The sequence below is a fragment of the Pezoporus occidentalis genome, unplaced genomic scaffold, assembly GCF_034315485.1.
Source record: "Pezoporus occidentalis ecotype Australia unplaced genomic scaffold, CSIRO_AGI_Poc_V1 ctg9, whole genome shotgun sequence".
Classification (NCBI taxonomy): Eukaryota; Metazoa; Chordata; class Aves; order Psittaciformes; family Psittacidae; genus Pezoporus; species Pezoporus occidentalis.
In genome coordinates this window covers 5,625,288-5,648,555 of record NW_026916262.1, presented here as the reverse complement: position 1 = coordinate 5,648,555, position 23,268 = coordinate 5,625,288, and the positions used below count along the sequence as shown (strand labels likewise).

Below are 23,268 nucleotides of genomic sequence, written 5' to 3'. Positions count from 1 at the left end.
TTGAAGCCCGAAACATTCTTCCTTATGTTCAGTCTAAATTTACCCTCTTTCGGTTTAAAACTGGTGCCTCTTGTCCTGTCACTGCTGGCTCTAGTGAAAAGTTTATTTCCATATTTTTTAAAAGGCTTCCTTATGTATTGAAAGGCAGCAACAAGGTGTCCCTGGAGCCTTCTCTTCTCTAGGCTCAACAACCACAGCTCTCTCAGCCTGTTTTCATGGGAGAGGTGCTCCAGCCTTCTGACCGTTTTTGTGCCCTTCTCTGGACCCTTTTCAACAGGTCCATGTCTTTGTACTATGGGCTCCAGAGATGACCACAGTACTCCAGGTGGGGTCTCGCTAGAGCAGAGGGAATCGCCTCCCTTGACCTGGGGGCCATGCTTCTTTTGATGCTGCCCAGGACTGTCCTTAAAAGAATTCCTCTGTTTATGTCTGTGTACAAATGGCAGATCCAGGAATAAGGAGAAGGATGGTGATGGCAGCTAAGGAAGCAGGAGGACGGATCAGCTGGGTCGGGAAGGAGGCAGCGAAAGAGAGAGGTGGGCACTGTGAGAGCAGCTTTCTCAGGCCCCCACTCCAAGCCCTGATGTGTGTTGAGCAGAGAAGGGCCAAAACCCCTCCATGATCTTAAGCCCTTTTACATGCAGGACCTAACTAGGTGCTGCCTGTTCCTTCCCACCTGTCCTGCTCCTGCCTTCTCTTTGCTGTTTCCCACCTCTTCTTTCCCTGGTGCTGGATGCTAAGAACCATAGGAGCCATGCTGGAGTACTTTGCTCTGACAAACACAAGACTAACCCCTTGTCCTCCCACCTTTCTTCTGCTCTCCTAGCATGGCATTTACTGTTCAGCTATATGCTTCACAGGTATCAGTTTGAGGGCAAGGGACAAAAGGTGCCTGGGCACTTCTTGCTCTTTCTTTATCATCTCTTAATCTGGACACCATAGACATACAATTGAAAAACGTGTTAGTGTTCCACATGCTACAGTGTTAAATGGTCCTTTGGAAGAACAGTGATCTTCCTTTGTACAAGAGATATCCCTGAAAACAGCAATGTACTTTCTTGTCCAAAAGCCAGCATTAGGGTGGCAGCATAGTGCATAGCATAGAAATGAGGACATTAGAGCACATGCTCTTTTGAAAAATAATCATTGAGTTTAGTTGGTTGAGAAAGAAGGGGAAAATATTTAAGGCATGAGAAAATCTGATCACCTTACAGAATATGGGGACAGCATATAAAAAATAGCGCTCTGCAGAAAAGCTGGGAAATGGTCCTGGAAGGGGGCAATTGATGGGATGTGGAGTCTGCATACCAGAACAGTATAGGGATGAAATTTAAACAGAGGTGACCTGGAAAGTGATGCAAAAAGGAATATGGAAGCACACCAGGCTCCTGTAACAAACTCTTGTCGTGTGAGTAACTGGCAATGTGGGAAAAGGGATTTTGTAGTAGTCCAGGGCTTGCTTGTGTTTTGTGTTTCAGAGTCAAGAGTTTTGTGGTTTAGATTTTAAATGTGAAAGGGTGTGGATATGCATATTTTGAAGAAAAGAAAATGATCACACAGATGGGTTTGTGAACTCTCTCCCTACTGCTTGCCTTAGTGACATGGATCTGCATTTGCCAAACAAAAGTCTCTACAAATTCAGTACCTGCTGTTATCCTAGCTAAGCTGCAAGAACCTGATAGTCTAGCCCTTCACTTCAAGGCTGATTAGCCTTAGAAAAGAACTTTTCCTTTTTTTCTTGTTCAAAACAGGGTATCTCCAAGTTTGCTCAAAAAGTAGCAGTGAAATAGTTCTCTTTAAGGCAGTGTCTGCCATCTTGCTTGTCTGTCTTCTAGCAGTATCCTATTTTGATTCTGTTTCCTTTAGAAGCACTGTTCAGCATTCACTAAAAGTGTCTGTGAATCTTAATGATTTTCCCTTCATTTTTATACTGGGATCTGAGCACAGAATGCAGACATAGTAAGCAATCTATTCATGTTCCTTGATCTCTGAAGAGGTTTCTTCCTTCTCCCTGAAAGCTTCCATGAATTTACATTTCTACAGCATTCTTCAGTGAGCACGCTGTCTGCCTTCAGATTTTCTTTTGGGATTGTAACAGACCTTCAGTACACAGGGAGCATGGAAAGAAGGAGTTGTCACAAGCTTTTGCTAGGGTCCCAAATGAGGCATTAAGGATAAAGTTTACATACTCATCATCATCACATACTGCTCGCTATAACTTTCCTTCCCTCCACCCCACTTCTTTGCTCTCCTCCACGTTTTGGCAGTTTGGGGCTAAGGTAAAATGGTGATCAAGAGGCCTTCAAAGTACAAAGAAATACCAGACTTTTTTCAGGGTTGAAACTGCACCCCAAACTGGGCGTATGGAATAATCTACCTTGGAAAACCTAATGTCTTGTTTGTACAAGGTGAAAAAAACATCTTTTCCAACAAGAGCAACAACAGATCTGGCTAAAATGATGTCTTGTTCTGTGCTTCACTTCTTCAAGTCCTGACACCACTGGCAACTCTAATTATATATAAACATAATAACAAGAGACTATTGATTACACTCGCCAGCGGAAAGTGTTTGACTGGCCCATGCTGCACAACCAAGCCATGCATTTCTGCCTGGCCGAGCTGGCAACCAAAGTGGAGCTCCTGCACTCACTGCTATACTGCACTGTTAGTGAGCTCCCACGTCTGCCTTCCCAGGTGCGCTTCTCTTCATGCAAAGAATGTTGCTAGGCTGAAGGAACATGGGGAGGTGACTGCAGAGAGGCAGGCTGTGATCATTGACCATATGAATAAGTCTGATTTATTTATTTATGTTTTGTTTCTTTAGCTCTCTATGCGGAAGGCAGTGATGTGACAAGATTTGTTTCCATGGCTAAGCTAAAGGCAGGTCGTCTGGCCCAAGAAGTGACTGATAGCTGTCTCCAGTTTTGGGGAGGAATGGGATTCACCAGTGAGGTACTGGTGAGCATACAGGTGATACAGGTGAGTGAGTGGAGAGAATAGGAAATGGCTTTACTGAAATTTGGCCTCTTAAATGTCCTGCTAAAAAATCACCCACTTGAAAAGCGAACCAGCTCCTAGGCAGTGTGAATGGTGGTGTTCCACTGAATGGTGTGTCACTGATGTACCCAGTGAATCCAAGGGCACCCATAGCCCATTGACTTTGGGGTATCATCATGCGTGAGTGTCAGGACGTAGGCTGACTACTCCTTTGCCAAATCTTGGCCTTGCATTATAGCTGTGTAGTTCGAACTACCCACTGGTTAGCTGGAATGTCTGGAGAAAGAAGTAAACTCCACATTTTCCCTGATGGTCCTCTGATATCTACCAAACAATAGGACAAGGGGAAGAAGAGGGGAGCCTACAAACAGATAGTATTTTTTCCCCTTTCCTTGATTACAAGAACAGAACTAAAACGCAACAGAAGCTTTCTTCCAATGAAAATCAGCTTTATCTTTTCCCCCAGATACGTGCATGAAACTGGAATTCACCATCAGGCTCCTTCAGCCTACTATCGGTCTTTTCTGATAGCAGTCTCCAACTGATTAGTCGCATCAGATACCGTGTGGGGCGTGTGAAAGTCATAGCTTTTTCCAGCAGTTAAAATGGTACAGATGCCTTTTTGTGAACTAGTTAGAAGTCCCTTCAAATTTTACCATATATCTACTTAGAGCAAAATTCTCTCAGAGCAAACAGTTTTCTGGCAGCTGTCTGGTCACAGTGTCTTATACTCTGTAGAAGGACCAAAAAGGAGCTTGCTTTTTCTTGCAGTAACAGATTTCAGTTCATCCCTTATATATATGATACCTAATCAAAGGTTAGCAAAATTGGTTAGTGGTTCAGTTAGTTGTAAGTTTTGGTAAATGTATCTGTGTAAAGTGAGAGCAGAACACTTAAAAAGATCTGTCAAAAGCTGGTTTCTTTTTAGCAGGCTGTTACTTTCTCTATTTTAATAGTATTTTATGAACAAGAATGCCATTGTGGTAAGCCAGAGAGATTCTCAGCCTTTTTTTAGTTGTGAATCCCTGAAATTCTCTGGTGAAGGTGCAGACTGCTGTATGATGGTGGTTTTAAGCCAGCTGTCAGTATGATGTTTTTCCTTAGTAATTTTTTCACAGCCTCTTTATTAGCAGCTAATGGTCCTGATGTTAAAAGCTACTGCAGGAGGCACTTTGAATAAAATGAGTCCTTCTCTTGCAGCACTTACTGTCAATGTAGTAATGTGTACACACTAATGTGCATCTGCTTCTCTCTTGCTTTGATTTGCCTTTAGATTTCCTAGCCTGGTATTTTATTGCTAAGTTTGGGAGGGGCTTTTCTGTGTGAATTCCAGAGTGGTTTCTGAGTTCACCAGCACAGTCACTTTTTTCCTGAGAAGAAAATCCAGAGTATTTCCAATTGGTATAAACTCTGTCACTTGGCTAAAAAAACGTATTTTTCTGTCTCTAAATCAAACACTTTTATAAGGCTAAAGGTGATGTGGTATCCGTACTCTACAATTTTATGTGAATCAGTAAAAGTCCATTGTTGAGTAAGCATAAGCTCCAGGAAGGGAGGAGTATTAACTAAATAAACAATTGCAGGTTCAAGTTAGAATCCTGTTAATCTGCAACGATAAGCAAAGCAGCAGCTTTCCTAAAGCCATTCTTTTTTCTGCAGCAGTCTGAGTAACCATTCACATCACTGTGGTACTTGTCAAGTAGCAAGCAGTGTAACTGCACAACACGACACCTAGTCATAATGTACAAAGATTTTTGTAGCATAATCCTTACCAAGTTTCTAAGGAAATGGTAGTCTTTGACATGTGTTGGGCTGTTACTCATCAAAAAGCACACAACATAATGCATGGTTAGTGCATGAAGTCTTTGAATTCTAGTTGTTAGTGTTGGTGGGGAGATAATAAACAGGCCCAGCACAAAACTGTCTGCCAAATGACTTCAGTCACGCCTGTCATTTTAATAATTTGTCTTTTAATCTTTGTAGAACAACTGACTTTCCTAAAGTGCGGTATTCTCTGGAAGACGTAAAGATAGCTGTTTCACCATGTAGGACCCTATGCAGGGCTGGTTTTATATATATGTATGTCTCACTTTCAGTTGTTGGGATTCTGGAGAATGAGAATGAGTTTGAAAGAAGTTTTGACTCCAAATATCAAAGGATTTAATAGAGAAATACAGGCCAATATGAAAAACATTGAGTTCCAGAGTTTACCCTACTCAAAGGATTCTGGAGAAGGAGAGTGTCAGGCTGGACTTGCATTTATTTTTCTCTCCCCTGCACAAAATGCCTCAAAGGCATCATGACTAGGGAAAAATCAGTTATTGAACAAACCCACAATCTGTGAAAACCCCAGGTTGTGAGAGATCAGAGGGTTGAAAACTTTTTGTGGGGAGTATATTGAAATTTTCCAGATTTAACGTGAATTTTAAAAGATTTCACGTGGTGATCTATATATTTTAATAGTGACTATCTACACTTCAGTTGTTATAGGAAGAACTTGTTTGGCCTTCTTAAAGATTTTCTGTTTTGAAATTAAGATTGTTTCTAAGTACTAAACACTATTCCTAACTGCTGCCAGTTCTGACGAGTTTTGTGGTGTGTAATGGAGAGAATACAATCATTTCTTTACTTGCTGTGTTATGAAAGACTCGAGAAAGCAGTAGTGAAAACTATTGATTGACTGCTTGTGTGAAATAGATGAAGCATAAATAGCATTGCAAATCTCATAGCTGCAGAAGAAAAATGGATTTTTTTTTTCCCCCTCCACTGTCACGTAGGTATTGCAATATGAAGTTTTATTTCAGGGTAGTTAAAAATCAAACTTCTGTGTAGTTTTAAGTGGACTTTTTTGAATAAGTAATGTATTTACTTCTAAATTATTTATTGTATTCCTCACAGTTTAAAATGTCCATTGAAATATTTTATTCAGTTTCATTATTTTTTTATATTCTTTCATTCTTTACAAAGCATGTCTAAACTAGAATGAGTCTAGACAATTGGGTTCTTTTTAATCAGCCTTTGTCATCACAATGAATGGTTGTACCAAGTGAAATGAAACCTATCTGTTTCTGATGACAAAACCAATTTTCTTTTAAATCAGCAGCTAACTGTTGGGACAAGACTTAATAGCGATTCCTCAGTCATCTGTGAAAACAGAGCCGTAGGTTCAAACTTTTTCTGCAGAGGTTTTGGGACAGATTCCTGTCTACCACTTTGGTTGACTTTTATGAGTACCTTGAGGGGGAATTTAGGAGATGAAGCCCATGACATCTAGCTCTAATATGGCAAATCAAAATAGGTAACTGTACAATGACGACTTTAAGGCAGAGCTATGCTCCAGAGCCATCCAGGATGATGTCCACTCCTGCTCAGCTGGGCTTTCAGAATGCCCTTTAGTGGAAATGAGCAGGTCTATGCGAACTGGCAGGCAGTGCCAGCCTTGGACCTGGCACACTGGGTGGTGTCAGCTCACACTTCTCCCTCTGGACCCAAGTCTCTTTTAGATGTTGCTTAATTTGGACAGGCCATAAGCAATCTAGCTGAGTCTGAAGATGGAAGAAGTCACAAGTATTAAAGTTGAGGGTACATCAGTGTATTTTGTGGAGAAAAATCTTGCCAGCAGTACAACTTTAATAACTGTGAGAAGAAAGGGTAAACGTTTTCTAATCAACCTTGTTATGTGACAGCATTCAAATTAGGATAGTCTAAGATTAAAGGGAGCTTGTTGTTCTCTTTAAGCAGTGTTTAATACATTTCTGAAAGAGGTTATATGACACGGTACCAATGGAGATGGGAAACTTGTTTTGACGACATAGAGGGTACTTTTTGTTCCTTTTGCTGCCTTTCTAGAGATAACCTGGATTGAGTTTGGTAGATGGGAAGGACTCCTCATCCTCCCTCGAGCAGTTTTTAACTTAGCATTGAAGAAATTTTTTTTTTAATCTGTCAAAAAATATATTGCTTTTTAACATTTATATCTCTTGATTTGGTTGAGTAGAGTAAGTCTTACAATCTACAGTGGATGTTTCAGGTGCACGGGATTTCCTGAAGGAGGGGAAGCTCTTTGCAAGGGAGTGTTTTAGGGGGGCAGAACACAACAGTCAGGGTTTATCTCTTCCTCAGGCAGACTCCCACTCTCTGAGGAAAACAGCATTCAGTAAGCAACTAGTTTGGTCCCTTAAAATGACACCTTTATATAACTGTATGGTGCATTGCAGGCTGGTTCCTTGCTGTCCTTGGCCAGGGTGAAGGCACCACAGGTCAGTTTTCACCTCAGCAGGGCTGCAGGTGGTGCAGGATGTGCTGCTCTGTCAAGGGGGCAGCAATGAGGTGATGGAGAAATCAGAAAGCAAAGTGTTGCTGTGCCAGATCAGAAGCATTCCATGGCTAGCCTAACTAAAGCAATAAAATTCTAATATTTAAATATATTAAACTGTTTATGTGCTGTATTAAGAATGCATTATTGATACAGTATAAACTATCAAACCATAAACTTGCAATAAGTAGCTCATAACAAGCTTACATTACTATGTCATCTTCCCAGCTACTTCAGAGCTCCTGGCAGGATAGTTAGTCCTGTGGTTTGGTTTTATTAACGCTTAAGGCAAGTCTCTTTCCCACAAGAGGGATGCTAGATTAAAATCACTGTCAACTCAATCCTCTTAGACTAGATGAAACCTTCTGTCCTGTCTCTCCAGCGGAGAGAACATTAGTCACCTGCCTGTAGATTCTGGAGAAAATATTCCTTATCTAACCCGTGGAGACAAAAGTACAATCACCAGCAATTTTATAGACATAAATATCCACACAAACAGAAACATATGTGAAAGGTATTTTGGTCTTTTGGAACATGTATTTGTATGTGATAACCTCACGTCTGTCACATACCACTAAAGCCAGACTTTACCACTGCCTGTTTATAACTTCATATGAAGAAGCCACATTTGTCCAGGATTCCTGCTGCAAATGGAGGCTTTTTACTGGCATCACAGAGGAGTTCTGAGGATTAATTACTTACTGTTGCTACAGTGCTGTGAAGATGCAAGAGTCTAAGCACTGGCAGTGGCTTTCTGCAGCTTGAAAAATCAGACAGCCCCACAACACAAAGACCAAGTAACCTACCATTGCTCCAGCTCAGCTGTCTCCAGCAAGGCCCAACAAAAGAACTGCTTAAGCTCACAGTAGTTTGCAGTCTGGCTAGCACAGGGAACTTAGGCAGTAGCGTTAGGGATGACTTATTGATACTAGTGGCAGTGTCCAAATGAGTGTGATGATTAGAAATATCAAATGAAAAGTAAATAAGCTTGGAGCAACCATTAATTTTTAAAGCAGAGCGGCTTTATTTTCTATATAGTTACTATTTATTTACTATATACTATATATTTACTATACTACTATATAATACTAATACATGTTATGCCAGATCCCACATAGCTAGTAGGGAGACCAGGATGCTTGCTGGATAAAAAACTTGAGTGAAAATTGTACCATCTCCATACAATTATCCAATGGCTCATGTACTAACTGACTAATACTCTTTTCACCACACAGTTAAGCAAAGCGAAGTGCTACAAGTTTTTGGTGCTGGCCCTCCAAAAGCTCCTGCCCCTCCTAAAATTCAGCTGTAGGCTTAGGCCCCTTTAGCTTTGACAAAGGACCGTAAGGGATGTTGTGGTTAGTACTGCAGTACTGCAGACCATCTCACCAGGAGGAGGCAGGGGATCAGATGTTCTGCGTACAACTGCTAGTGGTGTGTGATGTGTAGGTAATTTGAGCAGGCAGCCCAGCAGAAAACCTTGGGATACTTTATATGTCAGTCCAAAGTGGTGAGACCTAAAGAGAAGTCTGTGTGGAGTTCAGCTGCAGTTTCTTTGGCTGGCCTTAAGGGGCAGTTGCATACTAAGGAGAGGTTTTTAACTTAAAGACGAAAATACAGTGTTATGTAAAGTTAAGGTTATTTTTGAAAGAATCTGAAAATCGGATGTGCCAAATTATATCCTGGGCCTTTTGATTTTGAATTAGCAACATCCCTGTACGCAAAAAAGGTATTTACAGTGGTGACACTTGTCCATACCGTGTATATGTACTTCTGTAAACAAGGGTTTTCAATATAATAAAAGCAGGTCCATAATAAATTCATAGAATAAATGGGCATGTGAAGTTCCGCATTTGTTCCATCTGTGTTTAAATCTACTCTTTGTATTTCTACAGAGACTTGAGGTTTATGTCAACAGGAGGTGGTACAGACGAAATTATGCTTTCCATCATATGGACATACTTCCAAACAAGTGACACATCTCTTCCTTGAAAATTAAGACAGCAAGAGCATGGCTTGTACTGCACACTGAAGGTAACAGCCAGCATGTTTCAAGCATAAAAGAAGTACAAAACATAACGGTAATTTTGCCACTGAAATGTTTGTCAGGGTGTTCGACCAGTATCATTCTGTGTGTTCTCCAGCGTCAAATTGCTGATATAATCATATGATATGAAGCAGTCTGAAAACATGTGGCCTCCTGCTAGACTTCTCTTCCATTTTTTTCAGTGGGTTATTGCTCTGGGGAGTCTAATGACCCACACTAAGCACCCAGAAAGAATGTCATCTTTAATCAAGGTATATTTACATTTTAAAGCAGCTAAATTGCCAATTAAGAAAGAGAGCTTCCATAGTTATACAGCTATGATTTCACTAGTAGCTGATCCTAATTTCTGTGTAGCTTTCAAGACCAGTGATTAAGGCACAAATTATTCCCTGCCATATTCAAGTACTGGCATGGTGATTTTGCTCTCTATTACAAGTACCTTGCCTTTTAATCTTTTAGCAAGTAATCATCAAAATGCGCTCTCTCATCTCGGCCAAGCTCCCATGGACTTGTACTACACTGTCGTGGGTGTTTGGTGATGGGAGTAGTGGTGGATTTTTATTTGTAGAATTCTACAACAAACTGTTTAATTGTACCTCAAGCTCTTGGAGGCCTGAACTTCAGCAGTATCTTTTGTGTGTAATCATTAAACATTAAAAATAAACATATTAATATGAAAATTATGTGTAATTACTTAAGCTCTTCATAACCCAGCCATTTAAGCCAGAAGAGACAGCCTGTATTATTGTAAAAAAAAGCCACAAACCTTCAGTTGAATTATCCTTGTTACGAAATGGATGTATTAAGCATTTCCTAAGGAATCTCCATGATACATAAGGTTAACAGTTTTATAGTTAAAAGATGGTATTTCCTTCCATCTAGAAATAAGCTGTATAGTTGCTAGATAGAGTCTAAGTTACATTACACTGAGAAATGCAATATATATTGTGTAAAAATTATGTAAAATAGATTTTAAAACTAAGAATAACCACAACAGCAGTATTCTTATGCAGCTATTAACTGCAACTTTGTAAAACTACAATTAACGCTACTAGAATTTTTCTGTCAGAAAATGACCAGTAAAAAAGTGCAGATGCTAAGGAAAATTCTAAAGCTGTGGTATATGGTTCTCACTAATAGTTACTCTCCTTCCCTGTGAAATATTCTCAATAAAGTCACCTTAACCATTCTAAGCAAATTTGCAGGATCCCAGTTCAGATTTTAAACTGAAAATTAACTTTTACTGGAATTGAAGGGAAATGTGCTACATTCTGTAAAATAACATAGAAACATAAAGAAGCCGGTCACATTTTGACTTTCAGTTTACATTTCAGTTCAGAATGCTCCTGTTAAAAGAACCTAAAGTACTGTTTCAGTACTTTAAAAAAGCCCTTGTGTTTTCTAATGAACACGCAGAAAGTTGCTTTCAGGCTTCATGTATTCCTTGTGCTTAAGCTTTCTCCCTTTTCCCACCCTGTCTAGACAGGAAATTGACAATTCTCCTTAAATGAAGAAATAGAGAAAGGCAGATTCTACCAGCAATTCATTTCCCCTCACTCCTCTTCACCACTGAAGAACTGGGAGTGAAGGGGGAAGACAGCATAGTTCCTGTTCTGAATGAATTGCCTTTTAATCTGGTTTGACATTTAAAACTGAAATCCTGTTGGTTTTATACATGATCTGAAGGACTGGTGAAACATTTTACCAACGTGTTCTATCAGAACTTAAGGGACACGCTGGCATATTCTCCAGAACAGGAAGATATGCATCAGCATATCATCACCAGGAAGTGCATCAGCTGTGTAACTGTCTGTACCCACCCATTTTTCTACTGTGGATTAGGTAGTTAAAAACTTCTTCCATTTATTAGGATGGCAGATTTACTTCTTTTTCAGCAATCAATCTAGAAATTATTCAGACACCATGTTTAACAGCCAGAAATGTATTTCTAGAAGATGACAACTATCAGGGGAGTGTGGTTGTCAAACATGTCAGTAATTATCTCTCAGTTGTTTGGTACTTTGCACTCCACTGTCTCGTTAAAATTAGACAAGTGCATCAATTTTGGAAGGCAAGACTATTGACTAGCCTTGGGAATGCCATACTTGTTTAGCAAGCCTAGCAATTCTCATATACAGACAATGCATTACCCTGGTGTTAATACTTAAATGTTCTATTACTTGTAGAAGTACTGTAAACCTTCTGACAGTCAAAGATTAAATCAGCTAGAAATACTGAGTTCTGTGAATTACTTTTACACATTCTGTATGTTCTGTATGTACACGGAATACTTCCATTATGTATGAAATCTAACATGAAAGAGATGTAGCATACACCCTCATTTCTTACTCTTAATAGTGCACCCCACACAGGATAGTCCCTTAAATGCAGCATCATTTCCAAAAATTACACCAGTATTCTACAGTAGAAACAATAACTGGCTACAGTAGAAACAGTAGAATCAATAACTGGCTACAGTAGAAACAATAAACAATACTGGCTGGAATACTACAGGACACTTTATTTGTCAGTTCATAAGTAGTTACTAAGGGCAACACATTATACAGTATTTCTAGAAAAGTTTTTCAAAAACTGTAGATACAGTTTCAGTATGTTGGAAACTTATTCTTTAATGTTGAACTCAGCAATGTAATAGCTCCAACTATAAGAAACTATTAGGTGAGCCAAAGCTAAGTCTTCAAAATAAAATACCTTAATATGACAGCACCTCCAACAGGTGCATCATAATATACTTTAATATAAAATTGAAAATATCTGACTTTGTTTCAGACATCGTGCAGTGTAGAGTTAGGGATCATCATAGATTCAAATGTAAACATACTAATGGTAAAAGCTGTAATGATTCAATGGAATCATTAAGATTTAGGTACTTTAAATATAAAGAAAACATTTGTACTGTGTCCATATTGGCTGATCCCAATGATCTAAGGCATTTGCCTAAAAGAGCAGATGTGTAGGCATGATTTGTCACATTGAAATAAAAAAAACAAACCAACAGTTTTAAGTAACTTCTCCCCCAAACACACAGTTTAAGCTACTTAAATACTTAAACTATCAGACTTACGACAAAAATTTTTTGGGGTTCCCACAATGACATTTGTTAGCTTCAGGCCAGCCTTTCAAAAATCCACAGATAAAACCAATTTAGAAAGATCCAACTATTCTTTGTGCTTCTGCAACCTAGAAACTACTACATGCCTGAAACTGGAGCTCTAATTTAGAGCATGGCCAAGAATGAAAAGCAGAAAGAAAGAGAAAATCTTGTAGTTCCGCAGTTACTTCATATCTGAACAACTGCTGTTTTCTGTATTTTAAAAATCAATTCTAAAAACTCTATTCCCCTAAAAAAGCAATCTACTATGCTAGCAGTTTCTGTGTATTTACAAATAATCCCCCCAAAACAGGGGATGATGGGAAAAATTCTGATACATTAAGAATAATATATATATAACATAGCATTAATTGTTAATGCAATTTCCAACAATTTCACTGTGTTTTATCAACAGAATATTCCACTTTAGATCAATGTCTTCATTAATTAAGACTACTTTATAGTTGAAATTACACCATTTAAACTGGAGGTAACATGTATCACATCACCTCAGTTTAATAATCCAGTATATTACAAAAAAGACAAACAATGAGAAGAGCATCATGTAGCATAATAGCTTTGTCTGGCTTCCTCTGGAGAGTGTTCTCAGTCTGCCCATAGTTGCACCCAGAAGTCCACCCGCAGAGTCAAAGTCATTATCCTATCCATTAAAACAAAACAAACAAGCAAACAAAATATGTTACTCAGAAAAAAAGATTCCCCATAAAGCTTGCTAACTGTAGTTTCTCCTGGATTTATTTTTTCAAATTTGACAAAGCTAAAATTGGTTTAGGGGCAGTTTCTGAAAAAACCTTTCAGCCATTTATCCAGATATTTTTCCCCAAGCTGAGGCAAGTGTAAGCAAAATAGGCATTTCTGAGTCCTTATTTTTTGCTTCCCTCTTCTATATTTAACTGTATTTAAGAACAGAACTGCCTTTTTAGTAATAAAATTCACTACTTGTAAACAAAGTCATATCTTAAGTATAAAGATCTTGGTTGTGCCTTGGAAGCAATGCATTACCTTCTGGAACAGAAATATTGGTGCTGTATTAGGCACATTTTACAGTCAACAATAAGTTGTCAACCTTTTATTACAAATGTTCGTACTACGTGAAGGAATTCTTTACATTATTAACTTCTTAATCCTGCCCCATATTTAAAGAAAGTGACTTACCATTTCTGATAACATTTTATTTTGGTTTTTAACTTCTGTTCCAATTTCAATTGAAAGCTATTAAAAAAAAATTTGAAAAGTATTAGATATGAGTAATCAGTTACACATAAATTAGCAAAACCACTTGAAAATACATGACACAACTAGTATTTCCCCAGGTAAAATGTGAAAACAGTACCTGGTATTTTCAAAAATCAAAATAACAGGGAAAGTATTCTGTCAATAGCCCTTAGGAAAGTAAATATTTGTTGTCTGATCAGAAAAGTCTAAAGACTCACAGAAGGTACTCAATGGTCCTTCTCCCCTTCTCCAGAGAATTCCTTCTTAAGAATTATTACATGGACTCAAAAATTCAAGATATAGTCAAGTCTAAGCAGCAATTATCCATTTCCTGGAACAACTGTCAAAACTACTGGCACATGGCACTGAGGACCACCTCTTTGAATCAATGTTACTGGAGTTGGCTCCAATAAGCTGCTAATAAGTCTCTCTTGACAGATTGCTGCTATGCTATAAACGGGATTTTCTTTTGTGAACTTGTCTGTTCCTTCTCTGCTTTGTGTCTTGAAACAGCAAGAGCACAGCAGGACAAGGAGGTGAGCAGCAAGTGAGTCAGTGCAGAGATAATACCCAGGGTCAGCAACAGCCTGGTGACAGATCACACAGCACATCCACAGCTAGTAGATGGGTCCAAGGTGAAGCCAGAAAATCAAGTTCTGTCAGGGCTGGAATCAGAGTCAGACTAGACACACACAGCTGCAAGACAATTTGCAACACAACAAAAGCAGGGGCCACCCAAGACAGTCTTGGCTTAAAAGCAGCTCCCAACTGAAACAGAACCCACAGAGGCTTCTTAGCAGCTCTTTCTCCATAACAGTGCTTACCAGCATGCTGGCCCTGAACAACCAGCTCAGCCCCTGGAAGGGAGGAAAACGTGCTCAAGGCCCCTATGCTTTGATTTAGTCAAAACCTGTATGCTTTTTGTGACACAACCTAAATCCCATTATTTCTTACTGCTGCATTTGACTGCAGTCTAAAATCAAGAGTGAAACTGATCTACATTAGGCTTCTAGGAAGATGATCTGAAGACTATTCCATATACCCAGATTATTATGTTGTGCTAAAAGATGCAACTGCAAAAAGAGCACACGTGCTACTCCATGGGGGGCTATCAACTGCACTGTCAACATACACTGATTTTGAAATGTAACATACCAGAGAAGGAGACAAGAGGTGAAATTCTGTAACAAAGGTCACAGATTTTCTTGTTACCCCCTTAGCTTATTCTAGATGATTATTCTAAACCCAAGGTTTTGATAGCACAGAGGCTACAGGAGTGGCTTCTGTGAGGAGCTGACAGAAGCTTCCCCTGTGTCCAGTAGAGCCAATGCCAGCCGCAGGACACACTGCTGGCCAAAACTGAGCCCATCAGTGACAGTGGTAGCGCTTCTGAGATAATGTATTTAAGAAGGGTGAAAAATAACTGCTGTGAAGCAGCAGCTGAAGGAGTGAGAATATGTTAGAAAAACAGCTCTGCAGACATGCAGGTCAGGGAAGAAGGAGGGGGAGGAGATGCTCCAGGCAACAAAGCAGATTCACCTGCAGTCCATGGAAGTTAACAGTGGAACAGATCTCTACCTGCAGCCTGTGGAGGAGCCCATGCTGGAACAGGGGCATACCCTCCTATGACCCCATGGGAAGCCCATGCTGGAGCAGGCTCCTGGCAGGACCTGTGGCCCTGTGGGGAGAGGAGCCCACCCTGGAGCAGGTCTGCTGGCAGGAGCGGCGACCCTGAAGGGGACCCAGGCTGGAGCAGTCTGTTCCTGAAGGACTGCACTCATGGAAGGGACCCACGCTGGAGCAGTCTGTGCCTGAAGGACTGAACCCATGGAAGGGACCCATGCTGGAGCAGTTCATGAAGAGCTGCAGCCTGTGGGAAGGAGTCACACTGGAGCAGTCTGTGGAAGACTGTCTGCTGTGGGAGGAACCCCACACTGTGTGAGAAGTCCTCCTCTGAGGAGGAAGGAGCAGCAGAAACATCACCTGATGAACTGATCACAGCCCCCATTCCCATCCCCCTGCACGGCTGGGCAGGAAGAAGATAGAGAAAATCAGGAGTGAAGCCCAGGAAAGGAGGCGTGTGGGGAAGGTGTTTCAAGGTTTGATTTTATTTCTCATTACCCAACTCTGATTTAAATGACAATAAATTAAATTTATTTGCCCAAGTCAAGCCTGTTTTGCCCCCCCGATGGTAACTGGTGAGTGATCTCTCCCTGCCCTTACCCTGACCCATGAGCCTTTTGTTGTATTTTCTCTCCCCTGTCCAGCTGAGGAGGGGCGTGACAGAGAGGGTGTGGTGGGCGCCTGGTGTCCAGCCAGGGTCAACCCACCACATCATTAAATTTATGTTTTTAAACTAACCCACAGAATTTAATTCAATACATGTGATGATACCACTATAATTAAATACTTACTGATTTAATGGCACTGACTTTTGTACGCAGACTTTCTGTTAACCTTTCATTTTCTTCTTCATAAACACTATATCCGCTATTGGTATAGCCATAGTTACCACCCGGTGCTCCATCACCTATAAACACACAATAGTCAGTAGTTACAGACAAAACACCACTGGAGTGCTCTTCACATGTGGGAAAGCACTCTTTCCATTTAAAAATGCATTTCCTTAATGTCACCCCTGGCAACTGGGAAGAGGCACTACATGTTCCTGACACAGAGAATCAACCTTTTTCCAAATGTGTAAGTTATTTTGCAATATGCCAATCAAAGAAGAAAAACTAAGGACAGGATGTGATGTAATGCTACCAATTTTTTCCCCAGATAGGTAGTGCTTTCAGATGGCTTCTATGGAAATCAACCTAAGCATTACATGGAGATGTAGAGGAAGCTTTGAGGGCACTACACAGAGCAATAAACCGAACTGAAAACAGGGAAGTTAAGATCTCTAATAATGACAAATACCACTTGATCACACATATAAAAGACGTCACACGCTTTTAAAGGAGAGAGCATACCCTGGTCCTTACACATGTTTCTCTACAAACAACACCTCAGATGGAAGCCAGGCCACTAAGCAGAACACTGCCATTTCTGTCACCATTCTGCAGTTATATTCCCACTCCTGCCATTGTTTTTTGGGTGACAGAGCTTCAGGACTGTTATCCAGACAACCGACTTGGCAGAGTACTTGGGACAGAAGGGAATGAAAGCTCCTCAGCTCCACATACTGGCTTCCTCCAAACACTGATAAAGGTCTCCTAAGGACAGCAGCTGGACACAGGACAATTAAAGTGATGTCCAGTCTAGACAAAAATCTAAGACCTGAAACCAGAGAAGAAAGAGGAAGACATATGGGCAAACAGAAAAGAACCATTACAAGCTTTATGAGCAAGATCCTACCAGATTAATTCAACTAACAATCCAGTTACAACATTAACCAATATTTATATGGCTATTCAGAATGCCACACTAAAATTGCCTGAATGCCTTTGGTCAATTCCCCATCAATGCATTTGAAAAAAAATTGTGTTTGGGTACCTTTGGGGGATTTTTGAGGAAAATGGGAGAGGAGGGACACCATATTCACAGATAAAACTTCATCTCAAACAGTTTCATTGTGCTTGCCATACATAATACTAAGATTTTAAAAGAGAAAATTAAGAGGCTACTTTGACAATAGATACCGTTTTAGATTAACCCATTCTTTAAATGAAAGTAATGACAATATTTTAGTTTGCACTTGTACGTTGTTCGTATGTTACTCTGTCAGTTAAGCTAATTCTCAACAAGACTGGGTAAAATGTGTGGTTCCATTTCATTGCAGTGAAAGTCAAGAAGGTTTTCAGGATTGTTCTCTCTGTGTCTTCTTTTACATATGCAACTACAGTACTTCCTATGAAGTAACATACAATTTTAAGTATGTTTGTAGTTAACATACCATGTAGCTTCAGGCCAAAATACCTTAACTATGATTCTTCTATAGTCTGTGACATAGCAGATACGAGCAACTGCCCCAGAGCTTTTAAACACACACAGCTACTTCTGAATATGCAACACCAAGTGCAACAAAGAAGCCTGGCTACAGCTGTTTACAGGAAGGACAGGAACTTCAGCGTGGCCATTCTACAGGCTATCTTGCAACACTGCTCATTTACACACAGTATGGACATGACCATAACGTAATTGCAGGCTAAAAAAGAGGCAACAGGTCGCTGGTGACAAAAGCAGAAGTACTGGTGCTCACCTTTATTTCCACCCTACTAAAGTAATTGTGGACTGACAGTTGAAATGTCAAGTCAAAGCATTAAATTTTACTGCAGCTGGTAACAGATATTTAAGCCTCCTGCTTGACCTTCCAGCAGATCTTTTAAGACGCAGTTTCCGGATGTTCCTCAAGGTATTGTTTGCCAGAGACATGCTAAAATAAGGCACGCTCTTTCCCCTTAGCTCCTTCCATAAACATCTATCCACTTTTTCAGAAACAGCATACTGAGCTGGGTGGCCTGCAGTCTAATCCCCTTCTGTTCACACCCAAGGGAGCGCCGTTAGTCTGACAAAAGCATTGAAAACCTAAGCATTACCAAATGCCTACCTTTTTATGACAAACATCAGTGCCTCTCGATCTAGTAAGAAGTGTCCCCAAGACTTGCTTTATCTTGGTAAAATGCTATTACACAACACAAATAGAAGGTGTAGAAGTAAACTGAGAGTGGTATTACACACACACCTGGTTTAGCCATATGGCATTTAGCACACACACACAACCCCCCCAAATGCTCACTTTCTAGGAAGAAGGACCAGAACTCAGTCATAAACTTCTGAGGCCTAAGCCTTACAGTGAGGTCACAGCACCTACATGGGAGTTCAAAGTTTCTTTATAGTCATCAACATTACCGCTGGTTGGAAAATGAGGCCTACGCTTCTCAAAACACTCAGCAGGAACTCTGCATATTTCTGCATTTATACCAGACTATATTTGTAACAAACTGAAAATAGCTGGAGAGTTTTCCCCACATACATAGCAGGAAAACATACGTAAGTACTAAAATAAAACCAAATCAAAACTCGGAAAGGACTTGACCGAAGAGTGAGAAATCTGACCATCCGCGGAAGCACAGCTCAAATACTGCACTAGAACCATCCCTGAAAACAACTAAACATCCCAGCGCTGCTCCATGAATCCAGCTGAGCTAGAAAGAAAAGACACGAGCAGGGGTGCCTGCTCTTCCCACCCAAAGCTCCCAAGCTCTGCTGCAAGCCTACAGCCATCAGCACAAACCCTGTCACTCAGAGACACATTATGCGGCCTTCACACAGACCCCTCACACACCCCAGACAACCCCACCGGGGGACGGGTTAGGCCCTGCCGGCCTCAGCTCCCCTGGGCAAAGCGCGGCCCACCGGCGAGCTTTTCACCCCCTCTCCGTTTACCCCTCCAGCACTAGGCGAAGGTGCGCCAGGCAGCCGCTGCCCCGCCAGCCCGGGCAGGGGTCGCGGTGCGGCCCGGCCCAGCTGGAGGCTGCAGGCCCTGCCGCGGAGGCTGCCGCGCTTACCGAGCCCTGCGCGCCTCATGGCTGCGGCCCAAGCTGCCGAAGGAGGAGGATCAGGAGGAGGCAGAGGATAGGCGCGACCCCCGTGCCCTCGTCTGAAGAAAGCGAGGTTCGACGGAGCAGCGGCAACCCCAACCCTGCTCAAGCACCCCACTCATTCACCGGCGAGCGCCACGACAGCGCCGGGCCGCGCGGGCCGCTGGGTAGAGCGCGGGGGCTGATGGGTGCTGTAGTGCTCAGGGCACGTTGGGGAAGGCGGGTTGGGCCGGGCGCCCCCCTGACGGGTTCTTGACAGAGAGGGTCCCACTCAGCAGCCCGAAGGGGCACGATTCACGGTTCACTAGTGCCGTGCTCTAGCACGGTATCTGTGGGGCCTCCCTGCCCCGAGCCATTGACCCAGCTTGACGTTTGTCAGGGTTCAATGGGGCAGCCCATACGGCTCTGTCCCTGTGTGAGCCACAGGACCTGAAAATGGCGTGACTTGGTACTACAGTTCAGGGGCTGGAGTGAGTGGAGATAGTTTGGGGGCAGAGGAAGGTGGCGGGGTGGTGTCGCGGGGGAGCCTGGCTGCCGGCGAGCAGGTGCTGCAGAGCAGCTTCCTCCTCGTACAGTCACCTCTGCAGCTGCAGAAGAGCAAATTCTATCCAATAGAACCAGTCATGAATTTACTGAATACCTTAACTACTTCAGCTTGTATTAAAATCATAAGAATTGATCCTGAAAGGCCTTCATTTCAGGAGGCATCAGTACGTTACTGGTTTACTGCTTGAAAAAGGAAGATTTCTCAGTGGTTGTCTTGTAATACGCAGTCAAGAAATTAAAATTCGGTGCTGAGTGGAGCTTTACCACCTTTTCCTTCTTTTTTTTTTTTTGCATCACATTTTATTTATAAGTAACAGGCATGCTAGTGCAGCGTACAGCATCTTGAATTGGAAGCCTGCAATTCATTCATTCTGTTCTCTGAATTATTTAAATTTCATTTGTGAAGGTAATTTCACCTTCAGTCTTTATCAGAAATGGGGTTTACGTGCTTTTATTAAAGTTGTGACTCACTCTGTATACCAGTGGATTGAATTTATCTCCCAGAATGATACCAAAATGATTTATCAGTACTCCAGCATAAAGCAAACAACATGATGGAGTCCATTTAGTTTGCTATTTCAGGTGAGTCGTAGATTGGACTAAAGAAGCTGCATTAGCTTTTCCGATTACAACATTCTGCTATATCATTAATTGCGTTGGTGTTTGTGTTCTGGTAGAAAATAACACACCCAGTGCTGGACCAAGACCCACTTACATAGTATGAGCTATATAAACACAGACCAAAGCTCCTACATCAATGAGTGTGCAGTATAACAGGCATCTTCAGCTAGGCAGGTAAAGTTGTAGAAAGAAGGATGGAATAATTCTTTCTCAGTAAGAATACCTGTAACTCTTCTGTAATTCCTGTATGACACCCCATGTATCTTTCTGCAGTTGAAACAAAATTTCAACTAATGCATCAGCTGCACATACAAAACAGGAGAGAAGGCTAAGGAGAAGAAATGAACTGCAGAACTGCCACCCAAACTGTGCAGTGTCTGAGGGATTTTGTCAGGAACTCAGCAATTCTGAGGAGTTTGCAAGCTGCCACCAATCGTGACTTGAAACTTGATTTACATCGGTTCAGGGAAATGCATCAGTTGTTTCAAAGAAGGGGAGAGTACTATCACCAGGTTAAAAGTGCTGTTCGTGCTAGGGCCATCCAAAGTTCACAGATGAGCCCATTTCATACCTTGCCAGGACAAAGAGGTCTCTTAAAGGATTACATGCTTAAACCAACAAAATGTAGATGTTGTAAAATCTACAGGGGAAAACCTTCTTCACTAGCACTTCAGTTTTGCTCTGTTTCAATATTGCTCTGTTATGAGCAATATCCTCATCAAACACAATTTTTGAAGGAGGGTTAGTGTGAGACTGTTCAGTAACTAAATAACCAGCGAGTAAAATTGAGGCTCCAGGGACAGTAGGAAAACCACTAATCTGAGTCTCTCATTGTTATGTATTATTTTATTTACGTATTTTTGTTCATACATAATCCAAAAAGTGATTTTATTTGGTGGTATTGATATATGAAAAGATTTTTCTTTACAGTATTTGCACATTCTATGTCACCTTTCTTAACCCCCCATGACTACTCTTACATTTTTCAATAAATGTGTATCTATACATAATTAGGTAAAAAAGTGCATCTCCCCACTAGGACTATAGTTGTAATTCATTGGTAAGGGGTTCATTTTTCATTTTTACTTCAACTTTCTGTAAAATAAAATCCCAGTTAGCCTCACATAAGGTGTTCACAACTCATAGTGTTTATATCTACAATCTGCTTATGCTTTGAAATAACATATTGAGTGTATATGCAATTTATAAATAGCACATTTAATTTTTCAGAGTTTCTTATAGCAAAGTGTGGAAATGATACTGACATGATTAATGTTTTAAATCCATTTTTATCATACTGAATTTATGTTTTTTTCATACACTGAAAGTGCCTTGTAGAAAAAGTTAATTCTATATTTCTCTTGACATTGCAGTGATGAAATCGTGATTCCATCTCACAACAGAGACTGGACGTAGAGGTTGGCTGGGTATCATTAATATTCACTATGTTTATGTTATCTTTTCCATTGATCAGTTCTATTCATATTAATAATTCCATAGAATGAGTCTGCAAAATAAATACCATTTTTCTGTGGCCGTGATGAATTGTACTCTCGCTGGCTTTGTAACCCATTCCCTGCAAGGTCTCCCTCATAGAGGCCATGCCCTGGACTCCCGGCTTTGGGAACCAGCTGTGTGCGGTTAACAGGTGTGGCTGCAGCTCTTCCTTAGCAGTTCTTCCTGCCAGGAAGCATGAGCGAGTAGTCAGCAAGTGGTTTTAAGATGACTGACTCGTCAACGTTCTGTTTATCAGTGACAGCATATGGGGAGAAAAGGCACATAAATAGAATAAAGATGCACTCAGTCTGCGAGCTTATCTGTCTTGCCTGTGTCCATATAATCTTCTAATAGTAGCCTACACAGGTGTGTCATTGTCAGACTCCCTGCTTAGGCAATATGTATGTCAGTCTCCTTTCCTAAATATATTAATGAGCAATACTCCTTCTTTAAATAAAAACATCTTTCATAAAGTGGGTGTCATCTTTATCTTTTATAAAGGGGTGTTCCAGAGTCCTACCTCTCCTACCATTTTTCATTCTCTTTACTGTCTCATATTGAACAAGATGAATACATTTATGTAGCAAACACTCCATTTATTTTATTAGTATATTATTGCATGACTCCATCACAGAAGTAATAAAAAAGAAAACAAAATCAAAATAGGGAAGCTGTCTGAAAAGGTCCTGTATAATCAAACTTCCAATACACAGCTGAAAGCCTATTCCTATTAACATGATAATAATAATGACATTATTATCATTGAATTATTAAATAGCTAATCAGAATGTCAGTGTTCTTACATGTTTGATAAACAGGTTTTCACAGTTGTCATGATTAACTTTCAACAATTGTAGGCTGTGAAAACAGCCCAACTAGTCACAGCCTCATTAGGGAGTTGAAAAGCTGATATTGCATGATATTATGTTAATATCAAATATTGCAATCACTGGTTTGTTAACCTGTAAGCTTCAATTATTAAAAAATATAATGAATTCTAGTTATAACTTGATCTGTTGTGCAATCAAGTAACAGCTGATGAGACATTTCTAAATAAAACTAATACACCAACCACATAGAAGCAGAACAGGATCACAGAATATTTTTAATTAGGATTTGGTGTCTTCAAAAAGGAATAGTGTCAGCATCTTTCATCAATATCCTTGTCACTTATTATCCTGGTTTATTCTAATGTTATTTCACAAATGAGAGCCCTCAAAATGCTTCTGTTCCAACAAACTCAGATCACTCAGTTGTTTCCTCCCATATTCTGAAAGCTGACAAAACTGACACCGAGTTTAGGATGTCATCAGTCCCCTTCTTCCTGGTTCTATTCTACAAACAGTTGTCA

The 23,268-nt window shown here is 40.6% G+C and overlaps 1 protein-coding gene across 2 annotated transcripts in view; it reads right to left on the bottom strand.

Moving 5' to 3' along the window:
• The window catches only part of BET1 (Bet1 golgi vesicular membrane trafficking protein), a 28,216-nt gene extending 8,873 nt beyond the window's left edge, over nucleotides 1–19,343 (bottom strand). Inside the window, exons 1-4 of one of the 2 annotated variants that reach the window (XM_062605058.1) lie at nucleotides 19,221–19,343; nucleotides 16,122–16,237; nucleotides 13,648–13,704; nucleotides 11,861–13,132 (exon numbers count right to left, since the gene is read on the bottom strand). In XM_062605058.1, coding sequence (XP_062461042.1) covers nucleotides 12,977–13,132; nucleotides 13,648–13,704; nucleotides 16,122–16,237; nucleotides 19,221–19,239 — 348 coding nt within the window. In that variant the 5' untranslated portion in view covers nucleotides 19,240–19,343 and the 3' untranslated portion in view covers nucleotides 11,861–12,976. Of the gene's footprint in view, nucleotides 1–11,860; nucleotides 13,133–13,647; nucleotides 13,705–16,121; nucleotides 16,238–19,220 lie in introns of those variants that run through there. The other variant, XM_062605059.1, reaches the window with a different exon arrangement.
• Nucleotides 19,344–23,268: the final 3,925 nt, after the last annotated feature.